Source organism: Cicer arietinum, chromosome 4 (assembly GCF_000331145.2).
Source record: "Cicer arietinum cultivar CDC Frontier isolate Library 1 chromosome 4, Cicar.CDCFrontier_v2.0, whole genome shotgun sequence".
NCBI classification, from domain to species: domain Eukaryota; kingdom Viridiplantae; phylum Streptophyta; class Magnoliopsida; order Fabales; family Fabaceae; genus Cicer; species Cicer arietinum.
In genome coordinates this window covers 55,897,447-55,921,175 of record NC_021163.2, presented here as the reverse complement: position 1 = coordinate 55,921,175, position 23,729 = coordinate 55,897,447, and the positions used below count along the sequence as shown (strand labels likewise).

General features: G+C 28.5%; 2 protein-coding genes across 2 annotated transcripts; one reads left to right on the top strand and one right to left on the bottom strand.

The window, feature by feature from the left end:
- Positions 1 to 8,196: 8,196 nt before the first annotated feature.
- On the top strand, positions 8,197 to 8,886 carry LOC140920119 (uncharacterized). The gene has a single exon (XM_073367444.1). The coding sequence runs from the start codon at positions 8,197 to 8,199 to the stop codon at positions 8,884 to 8,886; it is 690 nt and encodes a 229-aa protein (XP_073223545.1).
- A 1,970-nt stretch (positions 8,887 to 10,856) lies between these two features.
- Positions 10,857 to 12,407, bottom strand: LOC101508135 (uncharacterized). The gene has a single exon (XM_004498264.4). The coding sequence runs from the start codon at positions 12,236 to 12,238 to the stop codon at positions 11,126 to 11,128; it is 1,113 nt and encodes a 370-aa protein (XP_004498321.1). The 5' UTR covers positions 12,239 to 12,407; the 3' UTR covers positions 10,857 to 11,125.
- Between the last annotated feature and the right edge of the window lie 11,322 nt (positions 12,408 to 23,729).

Genomic DNA, 23,729 nt, shown 5'->3' with positions numbered 1-23,729 from the left:
GTTGTATCATCTGCTAATAAAATGAAAGATATCATTTTTTATAAACAGTTTTTAAACTTTAATATAATATTTGGGTTTTTCTTAACTTGAGTTTAAGATTATTACAACGATTTTTTAAGGCAAAAATTAAAATGATAAAAAAAATTAACATCCATAAAAAAATACTTGAATGAGAAACATAACTAAGTCAATAATTATTTTTATCAGCTAAGTCAAGAGTTATTCCCCATGATCTCCATGTACATATATACAAACATGTTTTTCAAGTTCTGATTTGGTGGACATGAGTTTCAAAAGTCCCATTTTGTCATGTTTTCTAAAACGGCTGCTGCTGTTCTCATATTCAACATAAACCAACGTTTTCACATACATATGTTCAAAACAACTAATTATTCACTAAAGAAAATGTAGCTTTTCATGATTTATAATTTTCATCAATACGTACCGCGTTGAAAAAACATGCAACAAATTATATTATAATATAACACATTAATTGGTTTGTACCCAAAAAAATATAATACATTGATTCGTTTTCCTCGATGGAACAAATTTCAACATACTACAATTTCAAGATAAATTAATTGTGTATATATATAATTAGATTAGACATTCTAGCTCCTTAGAAAACATTGATAGAGTTTAAATTGTCTCATTTAGGAGAAGTGAAAAATAAAAGTAGCTAGCTACCTATAGCCATGTGGTATCCTCAAAGATTTGGTTTAAACTCAAGTTTGGTTACTTTTGTTGTTACATTGCTACTACTTTTGGGAATTGTTTCAAGAGTTGAGTGTGTTAGAGACTTCAAAAGCTTATTTGAAAGTCAATTACCAAAAGGGCCAGTGCCACCATCTGGACCTTCTCTATGCCACAATAAGCTTGGTCCTTTCAAAGATAACAAAGTTTCATTCCCTGATGATTATTATATTGGTTGTCCATAGCATATGTTATTGTGAATGAAGATGTGAGGAGTATGTTTAGGGATGTAATTTTCATTTCTTTTTCTTTGTCCTTGGATACTGCAATTGTATAAGGACAAAATGTCAAAATTAGCTTATTTCAATAACTTGTTTTCCTTTGTTTAGTGATTATATATAAATATACATGATCAGTGATCATCAAACTATATATGGATTAACTTATTTTATTAGTTTTTGCTCCATTAACGAGTCAACGTTTTTATCTTTCTTTTTGTTACACAGCTTGATTTTCTTCTAATTAATTTCTTATCTTCATTTAGCTTCTTTCATTTTAGGAGATTAAGGATCGGTTTGTTTAAAATAAAAATATTTATTAGATAAAATAATCTTTTTATGTAAATATTTACGTAAAGTAAAAATTTATTTGTATTTGATTATTATACTAGTAATTAATCGTTAAGTTTTAGATGAAGTGACAATTGTCAAAATTCTTAAATTGAACATATTATCTTATATTTGAATTCAGAATTTTGCATTTATGTGTGAGGTTATAGTAGTAGAAAAAAATCACTACTTTAATTTTAAAAATCATTTTTGTAGATTCTAATTAATACAAAAAGTTTAAACTAATAATACAATCAAAATCATTAAACATAATTTTTAGTTAAAAAATTTCTCACAAATAATCAATAACAACTAACTTTAAATTTTTGCAATAGTGAGTGTAGAATTTTAAGATGGAAATGATCAATGTTGTTGTGTATAAAAATAGAGTTATGGCCATTATTTTAAACGAAATGAATTCTTTAATAAGATGGGAGTAATTGTTATGGATCCAAGAGAATTAGAGATAGATTCTATACCCATTTTTATTCATGTTCCATCCACAATTTATTTGGAGATCTCTTCACACCTTAATTTGTGGAGGTGTTTTTTTCTTTATCGATTCAAGTTTGATAAAAATTGTGTCTTTTTTTCTGTTCTCTATATTATTGTTGCAATAAGTCATTCGTCATTTTAAAATTTTAGATGGAGATCTAGTGTTAATTTTTTTTTGTGTTCTTAAGATATTTTATTCATTGTATGGGTTGGGGTACCGTCGCTTGCCAACTACATGAAATCTAGTATATCATATATTAACTTTTAAGTTGCTTGTAGGTTGAGTCAACAAAATTATTACTACTTTTTGCAATATTATTTACTCACTCTATCCCGCATTAATTGCGATATTTGATAGTTTCAAATAAATTAAAGAGATTTTATAAATAAAAGGAAGAAAATAAGAATTTAATCAAATTAATTTTATTAACAGTGTATTTTCTCATTATCATAAATACACATTAGAAAATAATAATTTAAAAGGGATGTATAGTATATTAGTTAGATGGTATATTTGGAGATAAATAAATAAAATTTCCTTGAAAACTAAATACAACATTGTATTTGGCTTTATGCACTTTTTTTTTGTTTTGAAAATTTCATAATTATTATGGGAAGGATAATAAATTAACACTACAAAGAAAAAAAAAATTAACATCAATAAATGTTATTAAGAAAAACAGAAAAATACTAAAAAATGTGTTTTCTCAACAACAAAATTGTTGTTGCATGTCGTTGTTCTAAGTAATGTTGCTAAAAGTTTTGCAAATATATTTGATATCACTTTTATAAATAGTTTCAACGACAATTATATGATTGAAAATCTTGAGGTAAATATTTTTATCAACAACTAAAATTATTGCAATAAGTTGTTTTAATCGACTATACAAATTGTTATTATATCTGTTATGTCTAAATAACTAGAATATTTGGAATAAATTGTATTTTTCAAATGCTTATGTCATTTAATAAAAATCTAATCACATTTTTTTTACCAACTTTTATTTTTAAAATTCATATCAATTATGTTTATATTTTAAATTGTCATAAATATTCAAAAATAAATTATATTACAATATTATGTAACCAAAATTATCAGAAAATGTATACACAAACTACATAATATTAATTAGTGAGATAAAATGTCATAAATTATCCCCTTTACGTAAAATATTTAAATTATAAATAGACTTGTTTTCATAAAATTAAAAGCTAAAATATTGGTGTAATCAACAAATAAAATTGTGATTCCGGCAATTATATTATTTCTTCTGTAGACTTTGACTTTAAACATTTATTTGAGAAGTAGTTGAAACACTCTTATTTGACCTACAATTTCAAGTCACAAAAACCAAAAAATAATTTATTAGAAGTATAACATAAAATTTTAAGATAAAAATACAAGAACAAATTATATAATCAATAAGAAAAATTAAATTATTAAAATTAAACAAATTTAATAAATAGCTTCTTGTTGTTGTCTTGTATTAGTATTTAGAGAATTTGGAATCAACCAAGTAAGATGTATATTCAAATACTAAGTGTATATAAAATGAATTTGTAACGTGTGTGAAGAGAAACATATTCCAGTAGATAACACAAAATACTAAAAACATATATATGTCCACAAGAAAATGACTAACAAATAATAAACACATAAAGTAAATAAATATAGAAGTTAAAAAATATATTGTACAATTAATTATGTAGCTTTGACTCTCCAATGGTACCAAGTAGAGTCGTCAGCTGTTAAGTTTAAAATTTCGAGTGTTTCTCAAATTCAATGGAGTCACTACTAAAGTTTATTTTAAAATAGAAAAAATATTGGGAAACTCTTAAAAACAAAAAAAATGGTCTTTCAAACAAAATTTTGTGTTCCATAGTCGATTATGTGTAGAAAACGTATTAGTATATTACGATTACCTAGAATTAATTGTGCAAAATTAATGTTAACTTATATAAATTTATTTCTCCTTTTTAAAATGCAAATATAAATTATGTTTTTATGAAGATAATTTTAAAATAAAAGATGACTAAAACTAAAGAGAAAAGATTTATTGTTATTGTGTTTGACAAAAGTGTGATTTTGCTCCTACATATCTGATAGTGCAATGGAGAAATCAAAACTACGTAATTATTGGTAGAAAATATGGATGTGTTGATCGCTTTTAAATAAATGCGTTTATGTTGCAAAAAGTTTGATGTAGTAAAAAAAAGATTGTTGATTTGATGAAGGAAAAATACATCAAATATGATAAATTGATTTTGATGAGTGTGTTTGGTTGTTTCTTTGAATTTGGTTAAGAAAGTGTAATATCACCAAATTGTTACAACTCAAATGCCTTAAGTTATCACTGACAATGTGTTGTATCTCAGTCGGTCTTATGTTATTAAAAGATAATGTTATTTAGAGCTTAAGATCATCAAATTGTCACAACTCAGACGTAATAAAAATAAGATTGACAAAATGTAACATCTTAGCCAATCTTTTTACTCACGTTAATTTTGAATAACATGAATTTTTATTTTATTAAAGATAATAATAATAATAATAATAATAATAATAATAATAAACCTAAAAATGAATTTAGATGCATATATAACTCATTAGTGTTTGATGTTGGTTGTACTTAGCCCAAGGCTTAATAAGGAAATAAAATAAAAATTATTATAACCCAAGAATAAAATGAAAATAATTGAATATAACTTATAAAAATACTAAAATTAAATTATAAATCTCGAATGTCTGAATGAGAGCAAACATATTTTTTTATAGAACAAAAAAAAAATGGAAATAAAACAAGTGCGTTAAATGAAACACAACCTTAGATTGATGTCTTTGACGACTTCATTGGGGATTTCGAGTGTATAATAATTTTAGATTGATAAAAAAATTTGTCGCAAGAGACATCAATGTAAATTTGTTTTGAGTACTTTTTGATAGAAAAAAGAAATATTTTGTTCTTATTATTTTTTGATTGATTTATGATTGTGAGGTCTAAGAAGACATACGTGAACACACCAAGTATTCAAATTAAAGGTAAATCAAATTTAAATTAAAGGAATAATACTAAAAACAAAATTATAAAATTATTACATATATGAGTTTAAAATTATTTACCACAAAAGTTGAATATTTGTTATACTCTTTTGATTTGTTCTGATTGAATTTTCTCTTGTTTTGAATTAGCGTATTCTTTCGTAACTAATTTCATGTTTCATATCACTTACTGACAAAAACTCTAACTAGCTTAAAAATGAAAACAAGTCTTCCCCCTCGAGGAAACCAGACCCAAAGGGAAGAGGAAACCAAAAACCAAGATCCAGAGGGAACCAAAACTAGAAGGAACCAGAAGTAGAGTGAATCAGAAGAACCAGAAACAGAGGGAACCATAAACCATAACCAGAACTAGAGAGAACTGAGAACCATAACCAAAACAAGAGGATACCAGGAATCAGAATCAGAGAGAACTAGGAATCAAAATAGAGGGAACCAAGAACAAGAATCAGATGGAACCATGAACTAGAACCAGAACCGAAACCAAAGGGGACCAGAACCAGGAACCCTTTTATGATAAATATTAAAATTATGACAAATATTAAAATCAAACATATGACTTATTTTTATAATTTTTAATTAGTCGGAAAAAATTGAAATACTACAGACATTAATTATTATTGGCATAAGTCATTTTTATCAACAACAATGATATTATTGAGAAAAAATAAATCTTATTACAATGACTTAAATAAGTCGAGGTCATATGCATGTTGTTTCTAGCAAATTGATTGTCGCTGCGAAAAAATTGTTGTTATATATCTCATTTCGTGTAGTGGAATTCGATTACTATCTAGTTTTTTTATTCAATTACCCTTAAATTTATAACACTTACATATATTGTGCAGCAATCACTTACGCTATACCTAAGATGTTTTAATATATAAACACATTTTGTAATTTTATAATACATTAAAAAATTAGATATACAATGCATTTATGTGTTTATTTTGTGTATATAGATGTATACCATTATTACAAAATTATAGTTTTTTTAATTAGTTTAGTTGTAATTTTGAGCCCATGTTTTATCCAATTTAGAATTTTGATTCCACCATTTCAACATTCGAGATTTTGTCTTTCAATTTTTTAAAGCAGGAATTTTGTGGTGTCATTAGTGATATGATAGCGTTTAACACTTTAAAAAATATTTGTAACTAAAATTATTCAAAATAAAATAAATATTCCATAAATTGTTTGACAATAAGTAAAAATGTTGTTATATAATGTATTATTATATTAATCATCATATCACTTTTGAAATTATATTATCACTTGTTATGTCATTTAATTTTTTTTTCTTTCAAAATTTACGATTGAACTTAATTAAAAAAATTTAGAGACTAAAACCATAAATTTAAAAAAAATAAATGGACAAAAAGTATAACTTTTAAGTTTTATTTTATAGGAATTGGAGCTTTTTAGGGATTTTCTTTTTCAATATCCCTTTTTCCAAAAAAAATTAAATACTCCCTTTTCAAAATTATATACTTAAATATCCTCTTTTTTTCTTCTAAGTAACAAGTCGTCATTTGGAATGACGACTTCCTTAAACAATCTCACTTTTTAAAAGGCAACTTCCCAAAGGATTTCTTTTTTTAAAAAAAAAAATTCAATTTTTTTAAAATTTTTAATGAAATAACATAAATATTATATATATAATTAATTAATATAATTGATAAAAATACATAAAAATAAATAAATAAAAATTTTAAATTATGATAAAATTTTAATAAACCCAAGTAATATATATATATATATATATATATATATATATCTATATATATATATATATATATATATATAATTAACATAATTCATACAAATAGATAAATAGAAAATTTAAATTACAATAAAATTTTAGTCAAAAAAGTAAGCAATGGGTGATTGGTCGTTTGAAGGGACCCCACAATTGCGCAAATTCCTCTATGTCACAGGATCATATCAAGCTTGACTCTAACATCATATGCGAAAACATAAAGTCACTTTTGATAGCTGATTCATCAATTAAAGTGAAGGTGATCATTGCACATATTCACGAACGATACAACTACACAATCACCTATAGAAAGACATGGATGGAAAAGAACAAAGCTATCGAAATGATTTATGGGAACTGGGAAAAGTCTTACAATAACCTTCCAAGGTGGTTGTTGACTATGCAAAAATTTCTTCCAGGAACAATTGTGGAAATGGAAGTATCACTTGCATATTCTAATAGCAAAAATTTTCAAACGAATATTCTGGGCTTTCCCTCCGTGCATATCTGGGTTTAAATTTTGTAAATCATTTGTCTCAGTGGATGGAACTTGGTTGTGTGGAAAATACAAGAGGACTCTTTTGCTTGTTATTGCATAAGATGGAAACAAAAATACAATTCTCATTGCTTATGCACTTGTGGAAGGTGAGACAGGGGGTGTTAGAATCTTTTTTTTGAAAAATCTAAGAAGGTATGTAACACCTCAAGTCTACGTTTGTTTGATTTCAGATAGACACGAATCCATAAAAAGTGCTTATAATAATCCAAATGCTAAATTACATCAGCGGTCCCTTAACTTAATTTCAGGTAATGTTTTAGTCCTTTATATTTTTTTTCTCGAGTTGGTCATTTATTTTAATTTTAAGTGACAATTTGATATTTTATGTTTTAAAATGTCAACAATGTTGTCATTTTTTTACAAAAATTCAAAAAAATCATCAAGTTTTTCAAACAAAACCCATAAAATTCATTATCATCTTCAATAAAATACAAATTTAATCAAATTCATAACTTAAATCTTAAAATAAACTCATATTTTCATTCTTTATTTGATGTTGTTGGAGATGAAAATATGAATGTATTTGAATATTTAAGTTATGGATTTGATAAAATTTGCATTATATTGAAGATGATTATTAATTTTATGGGTTTTGGTTGAAAATTTTGATGATTTTTTTGAATTTTTGTATAAAAAATGATAACATTGTTGAAATTTTAAAACATAAAATATCAAATTGCCACTTAAAATTAAAATAAAGGACTAACTCGGGAAAAAAAAAAAAGATAAATGACTAAAACGTTACCTGAAATTAAGTTAAGGGACCACAAATGTAATTTAGCCATAATCCAAATAATCGTTGGCATGATCCTCCGTCAACACATGTGTACTGCATCCGACACATTGCAAAAAATTTCATGAAAGAGTTCAAGGACAAGCAACTTCAAAGAATTCTTGTTTGTATGGGTAATGATCTAATTCTTCTTAGTATATTTTCCACTTATCACTTTATCATATTTGATAATTTTTACATCATTTCTAACAGGATATGCATTAAATGAGCCATCATTCAAATATTACCGCAATGAAATCAAGATGGAAAATCCCAGAACAATGGACTATGGCTTATTCTCAAGGTCAACGATGGGGACACATGACAACAAATATTTCTAAGTCAATCAACGCAGTGCTCAAGGGTACACACAATCTCCCAATTACTGCTTTGGTACAATCAACATACTATAGATTGGGAGTTTTATATGCAAAAAGGGGACAACAACATCATGCATCATTAGCTTCTGGTCGAGTATACACAGACGATTGCATGAACAAGATTAAATGTGAAGTTGGTAAATCTAATACTCACCAAGTCATACAATTCGACCAAAATCATTATTCTTTCATGGTGCATGAAACAGTAAGCCCAAGAGAGGTGCAACCAATTGGTTATTTTGAAGTCAACCTTCAAAGAAAATGGTGTCATTGTGGAAAATTTCGGGCTATACATGTTCCTTGTTCACATGTCATAACTGCATGTTTTTATGCTCGTCAAAACTATTTAGTGCTTCTACCTGACGTGTACAGGATTGTTAATGTATTTAACATCTACAAAGAAGAGTTTCTACCTATACCTAATGAAAGATATTGGCCCACATATGAAGGTGGAACATTGTATCACAATTCTCAAATGCGGAGAATTAAAAAAGGCCGTCCAAATAGTACTCGTATTAGAACTCAAATGGACGTTAAAGAAAAAGTACCAAGAAAATGTTGACTGTGTCGATTAAGTAGTCATACTCGAAAACATTGTCCAAATGTTACAACCAACTCTAGTCAATTATCGTAATTTAAATTTTTTATTTATGTATTTTTATGAATTATATTAATTATAATTATATATATATGTATATTATTTGTGTTATTTCAATAAAAATTGAAAAAAAATTGGGAAATCATTTAAAATCGGCATTTCGAACTTGGACTTCCTAAAATTTTATCATCATTTAAAATTTCAATTTATCTATTTTTATGAATTATATTAATTATATATATTATTTTTGTTATTTCAATAAAGATTGAAAAAAAATTGAAATCATTTTTTTTTTAAAACCTTTGGAAAATCGGCATTTGGAACTTGGACTTACTAAAATTTTATCGTAATTTAAAATTTCTATTTATCTATTTTTATGAATTATATACCTATATATATATATATATTACTTTTGTTATTTCAATAAAAATTAAAATAATTTTTTTTAAACAAAAATACCTTTGATAAATGTCCATTTGGAACTTGGGTTTACTAAAATTTTATCGTAATTTAACTTTTTTATTTTTATGTACTTTTATCAATTATATTAATTAATTATATATATAATATTTATGTTATTTCATTAAAAATTTAAAAAAATTTGAATTTTTTATTTTAAAAATCTTGTGGGAAGTTGCCATTTAAAACTTGGAATTCCTTAAAGAAATTGTCATTTCAAATGACGACTTATAACTAAAAATAAAAATAGAGTATTTTAGTATATATTTTTGAAATAAAAATATATTAATAAAAAAATTTTGAAAGAGGGTTATTGCAGAAAAAAAAACCTTTTTAGGTGTTCTGTTTTCAAACATTCATGTCAGGTAAATAGTTTTTTTTTTTGTACAAGAAGTAAATTTTTTTTTTTTTTTGTACAAGAAGTAAATAGTTTCTACATAACATTACAAAGTCTATGTTTTCTTCTGTGATGTTAACAAACAAACAAAACAAGTAGCCTTATAGAATCATGTAAGTTCAAAGAACATTCTGTTGCAAGAGAACACATAACAAAGCACAATCATGAAGTAGTAACCTTTAACATAAAGAAAACGTAAGCATTGATTTGAGTACTAACTACTAATAAAAATAAATTTTAGAGAAGAATAAGATTGTACAGATGTTTTGTTGCTACTGCTAGCTAGGATAAGTTGTCTCCTGTTATCAAAAAATGGTACAGCCCTTCAATTACAAGCAACAATATTTGGCAAAGCAATAATGGAAGCTTATGTTTATCATGCAAGGAATACAAACCAAGATGATTTCAAGTAATAATTCTTAGTTCATTCTTAATTTTTGCTTTTGCTGAAAATTTATATTACTGTTTTTATTTTTGGAACAACCATAAAATATTAGTAATTAACATTATTAATATTTTATAGAGGATAAAAATTAAATATACCACCTCCTTATTATTTCACCCTTAACTTTTCTGTATTCCGAACACAATTCAACTTTATATTTTTAAAATTTATATTATTATTTATTTGTCAATTTCAAAATTTAATACTTATTCTAGAGATAAAAAAAATGAAATAAGATAATAAATAGTTAAATGTATTATAAAAACAATTAAATAATTTTATAAAAATGAATAATTTATTAATCTTCTAATTACGTGTAAATAACTTTAAAGCAACAATTAAAAACGAGAAAATAATCTAATGAATTATACATAGTTGAGTTTGATGTGTGGCTTTGTTATTTTGAATTAAATAATATTTAGGTAATAATAGACCTACTTTATTTTCCATAAATTTTTTCCTTTCCCCGTTTATATTATTTTATTTATTTATATGCCTTATCATGAAATGAGAATATTCTGAAATAGTGAGTAAGAGGATTGTGGCGACATAGCACAATGCCGCATTCATTAACTTAATATTTATATAAAACATGTAAAAACAATATAAATATATAAAAAACAACAATCCAAATGATAAAAGCATGAATTTCCATCAAATATAATTAATTTTGTTTTTCAATATGGAATAGAGCATTATATTCTAGGAACCACATTAAGCTCTTAAGAGCGTGGCACAAAAAACTAAAATGGGAGAATTTTCACTCATATGAACCTAACCAAACCTTTGAAACTAACAATTTCATATACTTAGTAACATTTCCCTGTAAAAAAAGCACTGAATTGATCTAAAGTCAAACAACATGTTGGGATTAAAATACAAACTTTGATCTTACAAATAAATCAATTGATCTTTTTATCCATATTCTTCACAAGCTGACCCATTTGAAACCTCCAATACAAGAAATAAACCAAGCCGAATCCAATCATCACATAAATCCAAACATTCTCATCTTCACTCTCCTTCGGTGACCTAACTTCCTCAATTCTAAAACTCTCCCTCTCTGAATTTCCCAAAACACCCTCACTGAAATACCCATACAACACATACGCCTTATCCCTCTCCCTCGCAACAACCGAAGTAGGGTACCCTTCATCATCAAGGTCAATTTTGTCATAAACCACACCCTCATTCCATCCACTATTGCTCTTGAGAAACCACAACTTATTCACTTCTGGCGAAACCACCAAAACGACACCGTCACTCCTCAAAACGACACCATCAGGAGCCGTGAGATCTTCATTAAGAAGCACGTGCCTAGCGGTGCCATCCTCCGCATCAACCTTAAACATCTTACCCGTATTGGATTGCCCCACCAAGAGGTAACCGCCACTGCTGACGTAAGCAATACCGTTGAGTCCGCAGAAACTATACGGTGTATCGCGGTCCACTGGATGTTCCGTGAACCTCGGCGATTTCGAGAAGATCGAAGCTTCTCCTTTCGCGTTGACCTTCCAGATGAAGTTGCCGATGGAGTTCGTGACGTAAGCGTTTCCGTTGAAGTCAACAGCGACGTCGTTTGCGATGGCGTGTTCATCGGAGGGGAGGAGTGAGAGGAAGAGACGCTGGCCGGATTTTAGGTCGTAGGCGGCGAGTGCGTTGAAAGGAGGGAGAGGTTGCACGGCGTGGATCGCGGCGAGGACGCGGTTGTTGCGTGAATCGACGGCGAGACCTAAAACGGTTACGTTTTCGGGGAGGGAGGAGTCGGAAATTAGGGTTTGGACGACGCCGGCGTCTGAGATTGATGAGATGGTGCGGTGATGGAAGGATCCAGTGAGGAAGTGTTGTTTTGTTGGGTCCCACGCTAGACCTTCTGGATAGAGGTTTGGTGATCGGAAACTGATGAAGTGGGGGTCGCCGGCGATAACTTTGATCGGCGTTGAAATTTCGATAAGTAGGAAGAGGAATATGGAGGCGTAAGTGGTAAGGGCGTGTTTGGATGAGTGAATTGACATGGTGAAGTTTCGATGTAGCTACTGAGGTTATTAGAATTTAGATAGTGTACGTATTTAGGTAGGAACTGTGTGGGTTTTGTGTGCTGTTTTGATGCTTTTCTCACTTCAAAATTATTAAATTTGATGTTTAAAATAATTTTATTTTATTTAATAAAAGGTTAGATGGGTTTTTAATCTTATATAATCTCTAATTTTTCGTTTTTCAACTTTGGGTTTAATGACTCTTTCGGTATAAAGTCTTTTATATTTTATATTAACAATCAGTCTAAATCCATAGTGTAGTATCATTTTTCTCTTTAGTCGTTGAAAAATATTGTTTAAATATATTTTTTATTCATATAAATACAATTTTTTATTTATTTTAATTTTTGTAATTATTTATTTTATTTATTTACATCTATGTAATATTAAAAAAATATTATTTTTTATCTTTAACGTTAAGTGCATGTTATAAAAACGTTAATTGATTGGTTCATGTAAATATAACAGTTTTAAGTTATGAAAATATTTTTTTTGAATTTTATCCTAGCAATATTTAAAATATTTATTTATAGTTAAAATTTATACAATAATTCGTAAAAGAAGATTTTAGTTAAAATTATAAAGATAAATTAATAGAAAAATAATTAACTATAAATTTTTAGAAGTATCTTGTTAAAATAACTATTCAAATTATTGCATTTCATCACAGACATTGAGGATAAAAAATAATTTTTTTGAATATTGGATGGATAAAATTCAAAAAAATATTTTTCAATGACTAAAACTGAAAAGTGTTATATTTACAAGGACAAAAAATTGTTTCTCTTTGTCAATTAACGTTTTTGTAACGTCTACTTAACGTTTAGGACAATTTTTTTTTTATATTACAGGGATGTAAACAAAAAAAATTACAATGACCAAAATTAAAAAATATTATATTTACAGGGACCAAAAATATATTTAAACCTTTTTTTAATTACTGAAAAATTATTATATTAATAATTTAAATCTCTTAAAAAGTTTTCTAAACTACAATATAAAGAACAACAACCACCACGTAGAAATGACTCTATTCCAACAAGAATCAAAACCGCAATATAAAGAATAACAACAAAAATGATAACCCTCCAAATGTCTTAATTATAAAGTAGCAACCACCTCGTATAAGTGACTCTATCCTACCATTTTTATGCTTTAAATGTGGGAAATAAGGTTATAAGGCACACAAGTTGGGAACAAGCTAAACTCTGCTCAACATGCAAACTTGACAGAAGAACAATTTATTGCAATGATAACTGAAAACAACATTGTTTGTGGGTCAGATAGATGGTGTATAGACACTGATGTCTCACGCCATGTTTGCTATGAATGTATTATTTTAAAACATACATTGTTGCTGAAGATAGAAAGTGTTTTCCACACCACTAATGTTGCTGAATTGGAGATGTGAAATTAATGTTCACTTCTAGAAAGAACATAATTTTGATGATCATGATGGAGACTCCAGAAATAAGGAAAAGTTTGATTTTCTTCTGATTAAGGGATGGTTTTCTCAGTTTATAAGGGCAAATTTGTACAACATTTTAAAAAAAATGGTATTTTGTTGGGAAATAGTACGCCACTGATGGCATGTTTAAATTGAATGTTAAAATTAATAAAATGTCTCTTCCTACTTACATGTTGTATGGTTTTAATATTTGACATGTTAGACTCTGTCATGTGAGAAAACATGTGATTCCAAAGTTCTCTTTAAATGATTTTGAAAAATTTGATTTTCGTAGTTAAGCTAAAATAGCAAAGTGTTCATATATATCAGTAGTTAGGGAATATGAGCTTTTAGATTTAATACATGTCGATATATGTGAATTTGACGAGACTTTAACAGGAAATATAAAATGTTATTTTATCACTTTTATTGACGATCGTTCATACTATACTTTTGTATATCTAATGAAAAATACAAGTGAAGCGTTTGACATGTTTATAATTTTTGTAATTGAAATTGAAAATCAATTTAATAGAATGATTAAGAAGTTTCGTAGTGATAAAGAAATCGAGTATGATTGTAGTTTGTTTAACGAGTTTTATAAATTGCAATGAATTATACATGAAACTACTGCACCGTATTTGCTTGAAATGAATGAAATAGAACTCTTATTGAAATAGTTGTTGTTATTTTGCTTAACTCTAGTGCTGCATCTCATTAGTGGGGGAAAATAATATTGATTGTTTGCTATGTTTTGAATAGAGTTCATAAATCTAAAAACAAAACATTTCCTTATGAGATTTTGATGAAAAGACAACGAAACTTGTCTTATTTTCGAACTTGGGGTTGTCTAGCTTATATCAGAATCTTCGATTCGAAACGAGTTAAACTCGCCAATAGAGCCTATGAATGTGTATTCATTGGATATGCAGTAAACAACACATCATATAGGTTTTTATGACCTAAGTGATCATAGATTTTAATAATGTTGATTTCTATGAAAATAAAATTCCTTTCAAATCAAAAAATAGTGGGGGTAGCAAACCAAGTCATGTTCCAATGATGAGGAGCACTAAAAACAACAAACAAGGAGAAACAAAACCTCGAAGAAGTAAGAGAGTTAGAGTTACTTAAAATTACGAATCCAATTATACGACATTTGCCATAGAAGAGGATCCTGTAAATCTTCAAGAAACTTTGTCATTGTAGGATGTAGATTTATGGCAAGAAGCTATAAATGGTGAGATGGATCCTCTAAAGTTTAACATGACCTAATATTTAGTGGACTTGTCTCATTGTTGCAAACCAATAGGTTGTAAATGGATCTTGAAAAAGAAACTAAAATCCGAATGAACTTTTGATAAATATAATTCTTACTTTGTAGCCAAATATTTTAGACAAAGAGAAAATATAATTTTCTTCGACACTTTTTCACTGGTCACTAGAATTACATCCGTTAGGGTACTCATTTCACTTGGTGTTATTCATAACTTAATGATACACCAAATGGATGCCAAAACTGCTTTTCTAAATGGTGATTTGGAAGAAGAAATCTATATGGAACAACCCGAAGGTTTCGTGATTCATGGACAAGAAAACAAGACATGTAAGTTAGATACATGTTTGTATTGTTTTAAACAAGCTCCTAAGTAATGACATGAAAAGTTTGATAAATTGATTATATCGAATGAGTTTAAAGGTAATGAAAGTGACAAATGTATTTATTACAAATATGAAATTGGCATTTGCATTATTATATGTCCCGTTGTAGACAACTTACTTATATTTGGTTGAAAAATTCATGATGTAAATATTGTGAAATCATTGTTGAGAAACAATTTTGATATGAAAGAGCTCAGAAAAACGAGTATAATCCTTGGAATAAAGATTACTAGGTGAAAAAATCTTAAAGAAATGCAAATACTTTGAATATAAACCTACTTAAGCACCATGTGATCCAAGTGTGAAACTTTTCAAAAATACTGTTGGATATGTTAGACAAATTGAATATGCGAGCCTCATTGACAACCTCAAGTATGCCACTAACTGCACTAGACCCAACATTGTCTATGTCGTGGGACTATTGTGCAGGTTTACCAGTAGACCTATTATAAAGCATTAACACATTATGAAATGAGTCATGAGATACCTTAAAAGGACCATGAGTCTCAAATTACATTGTCAAATATTTTCTGTCGTTCTTGGAGGATACAACGATGCTGATTGGAACATTTTATCATATGACTCCAAAGTAACCAGTGGTTATATACTTAGCATACCTGGTGGTGTTGTATCTTGGAAATCAAAGAAATAGATAATATTGACTCAGTCTACTGTGGAGTATGAAATGATAACATTAACTACCGCTATTGAAGAAGCAAGTTGGTTGAGATGCTTGCTAGGGGAGATCTCTTTATGGGAAAAACCAATGGTAGATGTGTTGATGCATAGCGATAGTACCGCGGCTATTGCAAAAAGTTTAAGAATCATTATTATAACAGTAAGAGACACCATATACGTTGTAAACATAACACAATTAGAGGGCTACTTTCTAAATGAGCTATTATAGTAGATCATGTATGCACTAATGAAAATTTAGCAGATCGTTTAACGAAATGATTAGCTAGAGAGAAAGTCCTAAATACATCCAAATGATGGATTATTGCCTATAGATCAATAAGTTACTCATGATAAAAGACTAGAGATCCCAAGATTTAAGTTCAATAACAAGTTGTGTAGTTATTTGAGATGAACATACTATTATAAATAAAAGAAGCATGATTCGTGAAACGATGATATGATGAGATAATAGTAACTCTTAATGAGATCTATACTATATGTGGAGTGAAGTATCTAGCTACATGAGTACTCTTGATAAACTCAATTATGTGAATGTGGAAGTGGCGTTGCTTCTTATAAAATTTGGAGGCGTAATTCCTAGAGTATTCACTATATTGGATAGACGTGCATGATCATTAATGTACGAGCTTTTGAGAATACACCTTATGAAAAGGTTGTCTGTGGGTTTGAGGTCAGAGATAAAGCTCAAGACTACGAGTCACTCTTGTTGAATTTGAGTATCACTTACTATGCAAAGGTTCAAGTAAGAAGACACATATGTTTATGCACAATCTTATAGAAGCGTTTGACGCTATTTCATAAACACTTTTTTAAATTCAAGTAAGGGTGTCGCGGCCTAAAATTTCGAGTGTTTCTCGAATTCAATGGAATCGCCACCAAAATTTATTTTAAAACAGGAAAAATATTGGGAAACCCTTAAAAATAGAAAAAATGGTCTTTGAAACCAAATTTGAGTTCGGGAGTCAATTATGCGTAGGGAAGGTATTAGCACCCTACGACATCCGTTAATAATGGTTACCTATAATTAATTGTGCAAAATTAATTTTAACTTAAGTATATATTTTTTTTATTATTAAATATGAATGACAATTATTACTATATTTAAAACATGATTTTGAAATAAATATGTACTTAACAAATAAAGAACAAAAAAAAGAAAATTTTATTTATGTGCTTGACAAGAATGTGATCTTGCTCTTACGTATCTCCCGGTGCGATGGAGAAATCAAAGCTATGTAGTTCTTGGTTAAAAAAAAAACGGATGTGTTGAGTGTGTTTTAAAGAAAATTTGTTTTGTGATAAAAAAATGTTTTGACAAATTAGAAAAATAAAAGAGTTTGATTTAAATAAATATATTAAAATACGAGTTTTAAGACGATCAAGTTGTACAACTCGTGTCCCAAAACTCAAGGAATAAAGAAGATGTCAAATCTAATTTAATCCTCTAAAAAAATATTTTATAATTCTCGATTTTTAAATTGAGTTTCAAAACCACCAAGTAGTACAACTTGTGTTTTAACACTCAGAGATAAAAAAGACTTACATCTAATAAATAGGTCGATTTTAGATTAGTTCATTAAAATAAATAAATGAATGAATAAATAACTAAAATAAAATAAATAAGTTAAATAAAGAGAGTTTTAGAACTATCAAGTTGTACCACTTGTATCCTAACAACTCAAAGATTAAAAAGATGTCACATCTAATTAATCTTTAACATAATATTTATTTATATTTTTATGATGAAATTGATATTTAATTATGAAGAAAATTAAACTTTTTTTTTTAAAATAAAAAAAAAGTAAAATGAATAGATTTAAATGAACTAAGATTAGTAAGATTTAGATGGGTTGAGATTAGTAAAATTTAAATGAGTTGAGATTAGTAAAATTTAAATAAGTTGAGATTAGTAAAATAAAAATGAGTTGAGATTATTAAAATTTAAATGAGTTGAGATTAGTAAAATAAAAATGGGTTGAGATTAGTAAAATAAAAATGAGTTGAGATTAGTAAAATTTAAATGAATTGAGATTAGTAAAATAAAAATGAGTTGAGATTAGGAAAATAAAAAAGAATGGATTTAAGTGGACTGAGTTACATATGGGCTTAGATTAAAATGAATAGTAGTAAGAGTCCCAAACCCAAACTAACTTAAAGAAAAAAACAAAGTTTAAAGCAGAAAACCCTAATTAGAGGGGGGGCGGCCGCTTTCCATAGCAAACCCTAAATAGCAAACCCATTCAGTGATTAACAAAGCTGAGAAATCGTTCATGAGCAAAACCTTAATGTTACTTTTCATCCCCAAACCACCTCCTTCCTTACCCATTCTATGTTCTTACGATTTTGAAAGTAGAGGGGGGAAATGTGACAGTTGCATCGACTGGAAAAGAGGAAAATGAGGACGAACAAGGAAACGGCGACGACGGCCACAACGCCAACGGTGACGGTGACCACAATGTCAACGGTGACGACGGCCACAGCGACACCGTTTTCGACGATGACAGCATGTCGCAGGTTTGAATCTTTTATGTTTTTCCCGTTATGCTTGATTTAAAAAAAATCTGCATTTTTTTTAACAAAATGCAGTTGTACAGTGAAGATCAAGAAACAAATTTATTGTATAAAAAAAATACCTGTTCGATTGTTATTTGCTATTTGTTACTGATGCACCCTCTAATGATTTCTTACTTATCTTCTTCTTTTTATGCGTTTTTTTATATTAGTAGTGTTAATCTCAGATCCCCCCCTCTTTGAAATTTTATAGGGTATATTTATAGAGTTTTTTTATGTGTTTAGTTGTTTTTTGGTCTGCCTTGGTCCTTCTCTATCTATTTCCTGTTTGATATTTTGATTGCTTTGCTCATCATCTGCATTTTTCTGCATCTCTGATCTATTCACAATTTTAGCTTTTATTTGTTTTATTTGATTGTTTGCTGACCTTTTTCATTTGTCCCTTAGTTTCTTTTTTTTAAACTCAAAGCTTTGTCATTTAGTTTTTATCATGTATACTGAGTCTGACTGGTAAAAAATATGTTTTTCAGTTTCTCTAATAAGTTACAAAGCAAAGGTCAATGACACTGCATCTGAAACAGAAAGGCAGCAACAAAACAGAGCCAAACACTGTATCAGAAATAGAGAGGCAACAACAGCAACAAAACAGAGCCAAAGGCTTAATTTAGTTTATTGTAATTTAATTTGATTTAATATTTATGGTTGCAATTTGATTGTAATTGTAATTTTAAAAATTATAACTTGATTTGGCATTGTAAATTGATGAGCCTACTTATTGTAAATTTATGACACTATTAGTTTGTTGGAAATGATGTTGAAGACCATAGATCTAGTTGGTGTGAATTGAAAAAATGGAAAGTCTCACATATGAGGTATATCACAAACTAATAGTGTTTTTAAGGTGGAGGTATGTCATTTGGGTGCACCCCAAGAGATTCTCAATTTTGTTAAGGGAGGATAACACATTCAAATTGACCACCACACTTGTGCCCACCACCACTGTCGTCCATCCAGCTTGGTTGGGTATAAACTTTGGCTAAGTGGTGTATTATTTCAACAATGTGTTTCACTATGATATTGTTTGACACGTTTTTCACACGTTTATGTCTTCCACCGAGTCTACAGTCAACAACTGATCCGTTCAACTCATCCCTTATTTTTGTGCGGCAGTTTTGCCAAATTGGTCAAAACCTAGTTATTTCTACGCGATCGTTTATGTGGATCTGGTCAATTGGACCACATTTATTTCTCTCTCGTTAGTTGCAGAATTCCTCTAGGATTCCACCCAATTGAAAATCGCTTTGAAAACATTCAAAAAATCCGAGTCTTTTCTATATTTCTCCCATTATTGGTTCTTTTTAATTTTTTCTTTCGGTGGTCATAATACCATATTACGAGTGACCTTACCGTCATATTAAGAGAGTGTAATTCTAGAATAATTTTCTAAAGTGCTATAGAACTCAAATACAATTTGTCTAGAGTGTTTTATCCTAAGGACTACGTGGTTGATAATTTATTTTACATAATTTTTATAGTGTCATGAAACATCTTAAAGAGAAAAACATAATCCATAAGTTAATCTAGTAATATCATCTAAAAATAATTTATTTAATTTTTAAATAAATTTTTAAAATTCAAAAGCAACACTAAATTTATATAGGGTGGTTGCTTGACCACTTTCCTTTATATATATATATATTACATAATTATTCACTTATTTGGGTTGAAAAATGGTTAAAGGGTGACTATGTATCTCTATATTTTATGAAGATAAGGAAATATTTAGATCCCGCGTCATTTTCATATTTTATTACCATTTTTGACTGAACATTCTAATAATGTCCATCAATATAGCCTACTCATCTCAATTTTATCTCTCTACTAATTTCTTCTTTTTTAATGGATTTGTATATATCCTCTCCTGATATTCTTTTCTTTTTTCTATTATGTTATGAAATGGATAGACACACAAGCAAAGTTTTTAGGTGTGTGTAGAATTAATTAAAATTATTGTGTTGTTTATGTCTCTAACTCTCTTTAAACATGAGAGAGAAAAAAGAGAATAAAATATGACGATTTGTTGTTTTAATTTTATTTTTTATGTGCAGTGTTATTTTGTATGCATCTTAGTGTAATTTATTATTTTTTTTTGTAGTGCTCTATATTTAATTTAATTTTATGAATAGTTGAAGGGGGCAACAAATAAAGCAGCGACCTATGCCCTAGTATTAATTTTATTATTGTGTTGTTTAATATTGTAAAACTAATCACACATTTTTTTTACAAACATAAAAAAAACTAGTAACACTTAAAAGACCTCTAATTTTGTTGTTAGTATTCAAATGATCTCATTTTAAATTTCTCTTTAGACCTTTAGTTATTTTTGGCCGATCATGTTCAACGCATTATAAATTCAATCACAGACTAATTTAGTTGTTAACTTCACAGATTCAAAGACATGAATATTTTAATTAATTTAATTTTGTCGCATTTGTATGTATTTTATCGTATTATACTATTTACGTTAATGCTGAGAATTTACTAGTAAATTCGTTATTTTAATATTTAACAACGTTAATTATGTTATTTTAATTATAGTCTATTAATTTAAATAAGTGAATATTTTTTTAGTGAAAAAATGTTAATCAACGTATATGTAAGACCCATAATATTAAAGTATACTTTATGTATTTTTGTGTATTTTGGATTTTGGCTCGGAGGCTTTTTAGCCAAAGTTAATAATATTTTGGAGTTTATATGATCAAAAAGATATTTTGATGCCGTTTAGAATTACTCGTCGATAAATAAATTAAATTAACTGCGGTGAATCTTTTACGAAGAATTTAATGCGTTATGGGTGAAATAATAATTTAACAAATATCTAGTTATTTTGAGATATTTGTTAGAAGCTATTAATATATATATATACCTATTTGTTTGGAAAGAAAAGGAAAAGAAAAGAAAAGGATATAAAAAGGAAAGAAGGAAAAAGGAAGAAAGGCAAAAGAAAGGAAAGAAAGAGAAAGGAAAGAAAAAGTAAAATTCCATCTTCTTCCTCTATTACCTCTACGCGTGACCCCCTTCTCCCTCATTCCTCCATTTTTCGTTTTCTTTGCTTCCTTTCTTCAAGATTAGAAACCCAAGGCTTGGTGGGTGATAGGATAAGGATTTCTTAACTTCACTCTCCCTCGTTGATTTGAAAACGAAGAAAAACGGCGTTAGGGATTTTAAAACCGTCAAACACAAACCTCTCCGTTTCATCTAGATCTAAGCTTCATTTCGCGAAGAGATAGAAGGGAAAGTTGCTCACCACCACACTATGGTGCTAGTGAACTAACTTTGGAAGCGACGTCGCGAGCGGAGATTTTACCGAATTTACTCGCGGTACCGGGAACGCACGTTAAAGCTATCGTTAAGGTAAGAGCTCCTTCCAAACTTTTATTTTGCATTTAGGGACTTATTTGTGGTTGTGTGGAAAAGAATTTTGTTAGGGTTGAAGTATTGATTTGGGGGAAAATAAATTTAACTCATTATTGTATGATTTTGAGTAAATGAAACTTGTTGTGTTTGAGTGGTGGATTGTGTTGATTTGTGTTCGTCGTATTTGACGTGTTCTTAATTAATACTGATGAAATTTGATATGTGTATGGTTGGATTTTGTGGTGCAATGAATTGATGTGTTTTGGTGTGGATCGTGGATTGAATTTGATAATATGTTTGAGTTTTGTTTTGTGTGGAATTTGAAAACCATTTAAGTTAAATGAGAATTAAGAATGAGGAGTCTCTTAAGGTCTTGTTTACTTAATATTTGTTTTGGAAAATCGTTTAAGTTAAATGAGAATTAAGAATGAGGAGTCTCTTAAGGTCTTGTTTACTTAATATTTGTTTTGGAAAATCGTTTAAGTTAAATGAGAATTAAGAATGAGGAGTCTCTTAAGGTCTTGTTTACTTAATATTTGTTTTGGAAAATCGTTTAAGTTAAATGAGAATTAAGAATGAGGAGTCTCTTAAGGTCTTGTTTACTTAATATTTGTTTTGGAAAATCGTTTAAGTTAAATGAGAATTAAGAATGAGGAGTCTCTTAAGGTCTTGTTTACTTAATATTTGTTTTGGAAAATCGTTTAAGTTAAATGAGAATTAAGAATGAGGAGTCTCTTAAGGTCTTGTTTACTTAATATTTGTTTTGGAAAATCGTTTAAGTTAAATGAGAATTAAGAATGAGGAGTCTCTTAAGGTCTTGTTTACTTAATATTTGTTTTGGAAAATCGTTTAAGTTAAATGAGAATTAAGAATGAGGAGTCTCTTAAGGTCTTGTTTACTTAATGTTTGTAGTGGAAATCGTTAGAGTTAAATGAGTATTAAGAATGGGGAATCTCCTAATATCTGCATTTACTTAATGATTGTCATTCGAATTGTAAGAGTTAAATGGGTATTAAAAATGGGGAATATTTTAATATATGCCTTTACTTAATTGTGTTTGTCCGTGAGAGATTGCACAGGTGTTTGTCCGTGAGAGACTACACCCTGGTAAATTGTGTTTGTCCGTGAGAGACTGCACATGTGTTTGTCTGTGAGAGACTACCCCCTGGTAAATTGTGTTTGTCCGTGAGAGATTGCACAGGTGTTTGTCCGTGAGAGACTACACTTGCCAAATCGATTTCTTAAATGATTTCGAAAAACTGATTACAAAATTGATTTGCCAATCGATTTTGTAATCTATTTTTCAAAACCATTTAAGAAATCGATTTGGAAATCAATTTGGTCACACAGGAACTCAGCAAAACTGACAAAATCGATTTGGCCACACAGGAACTCAGCAGAACTGACAAAATCGGTTTGGCAATCAATTGGCTCAGTAGAAATTCTGATTTTGAGTTAGATAATCGATTGCTCAATTGATTTATCAATGTTTTAGCCAGTTATGTATTACTTGATGGATTGAGAACTCTATTTTGATTCCATTTTTAATTGGCAAGCATTATATGAACTTTTAGCATATGGGAAATCCTTTTAAGGTTCATGCTTAGTTGAAAGGTTATTTTGTGCATTTAAAAACTTAAATGTTATGTGTTAACTGTTAATTTCGGTTGGTGACCCTTTACAACTATTGTGGAAATCTGGGCTTTGCCCTCAGATGAGAGCCAGGACGAT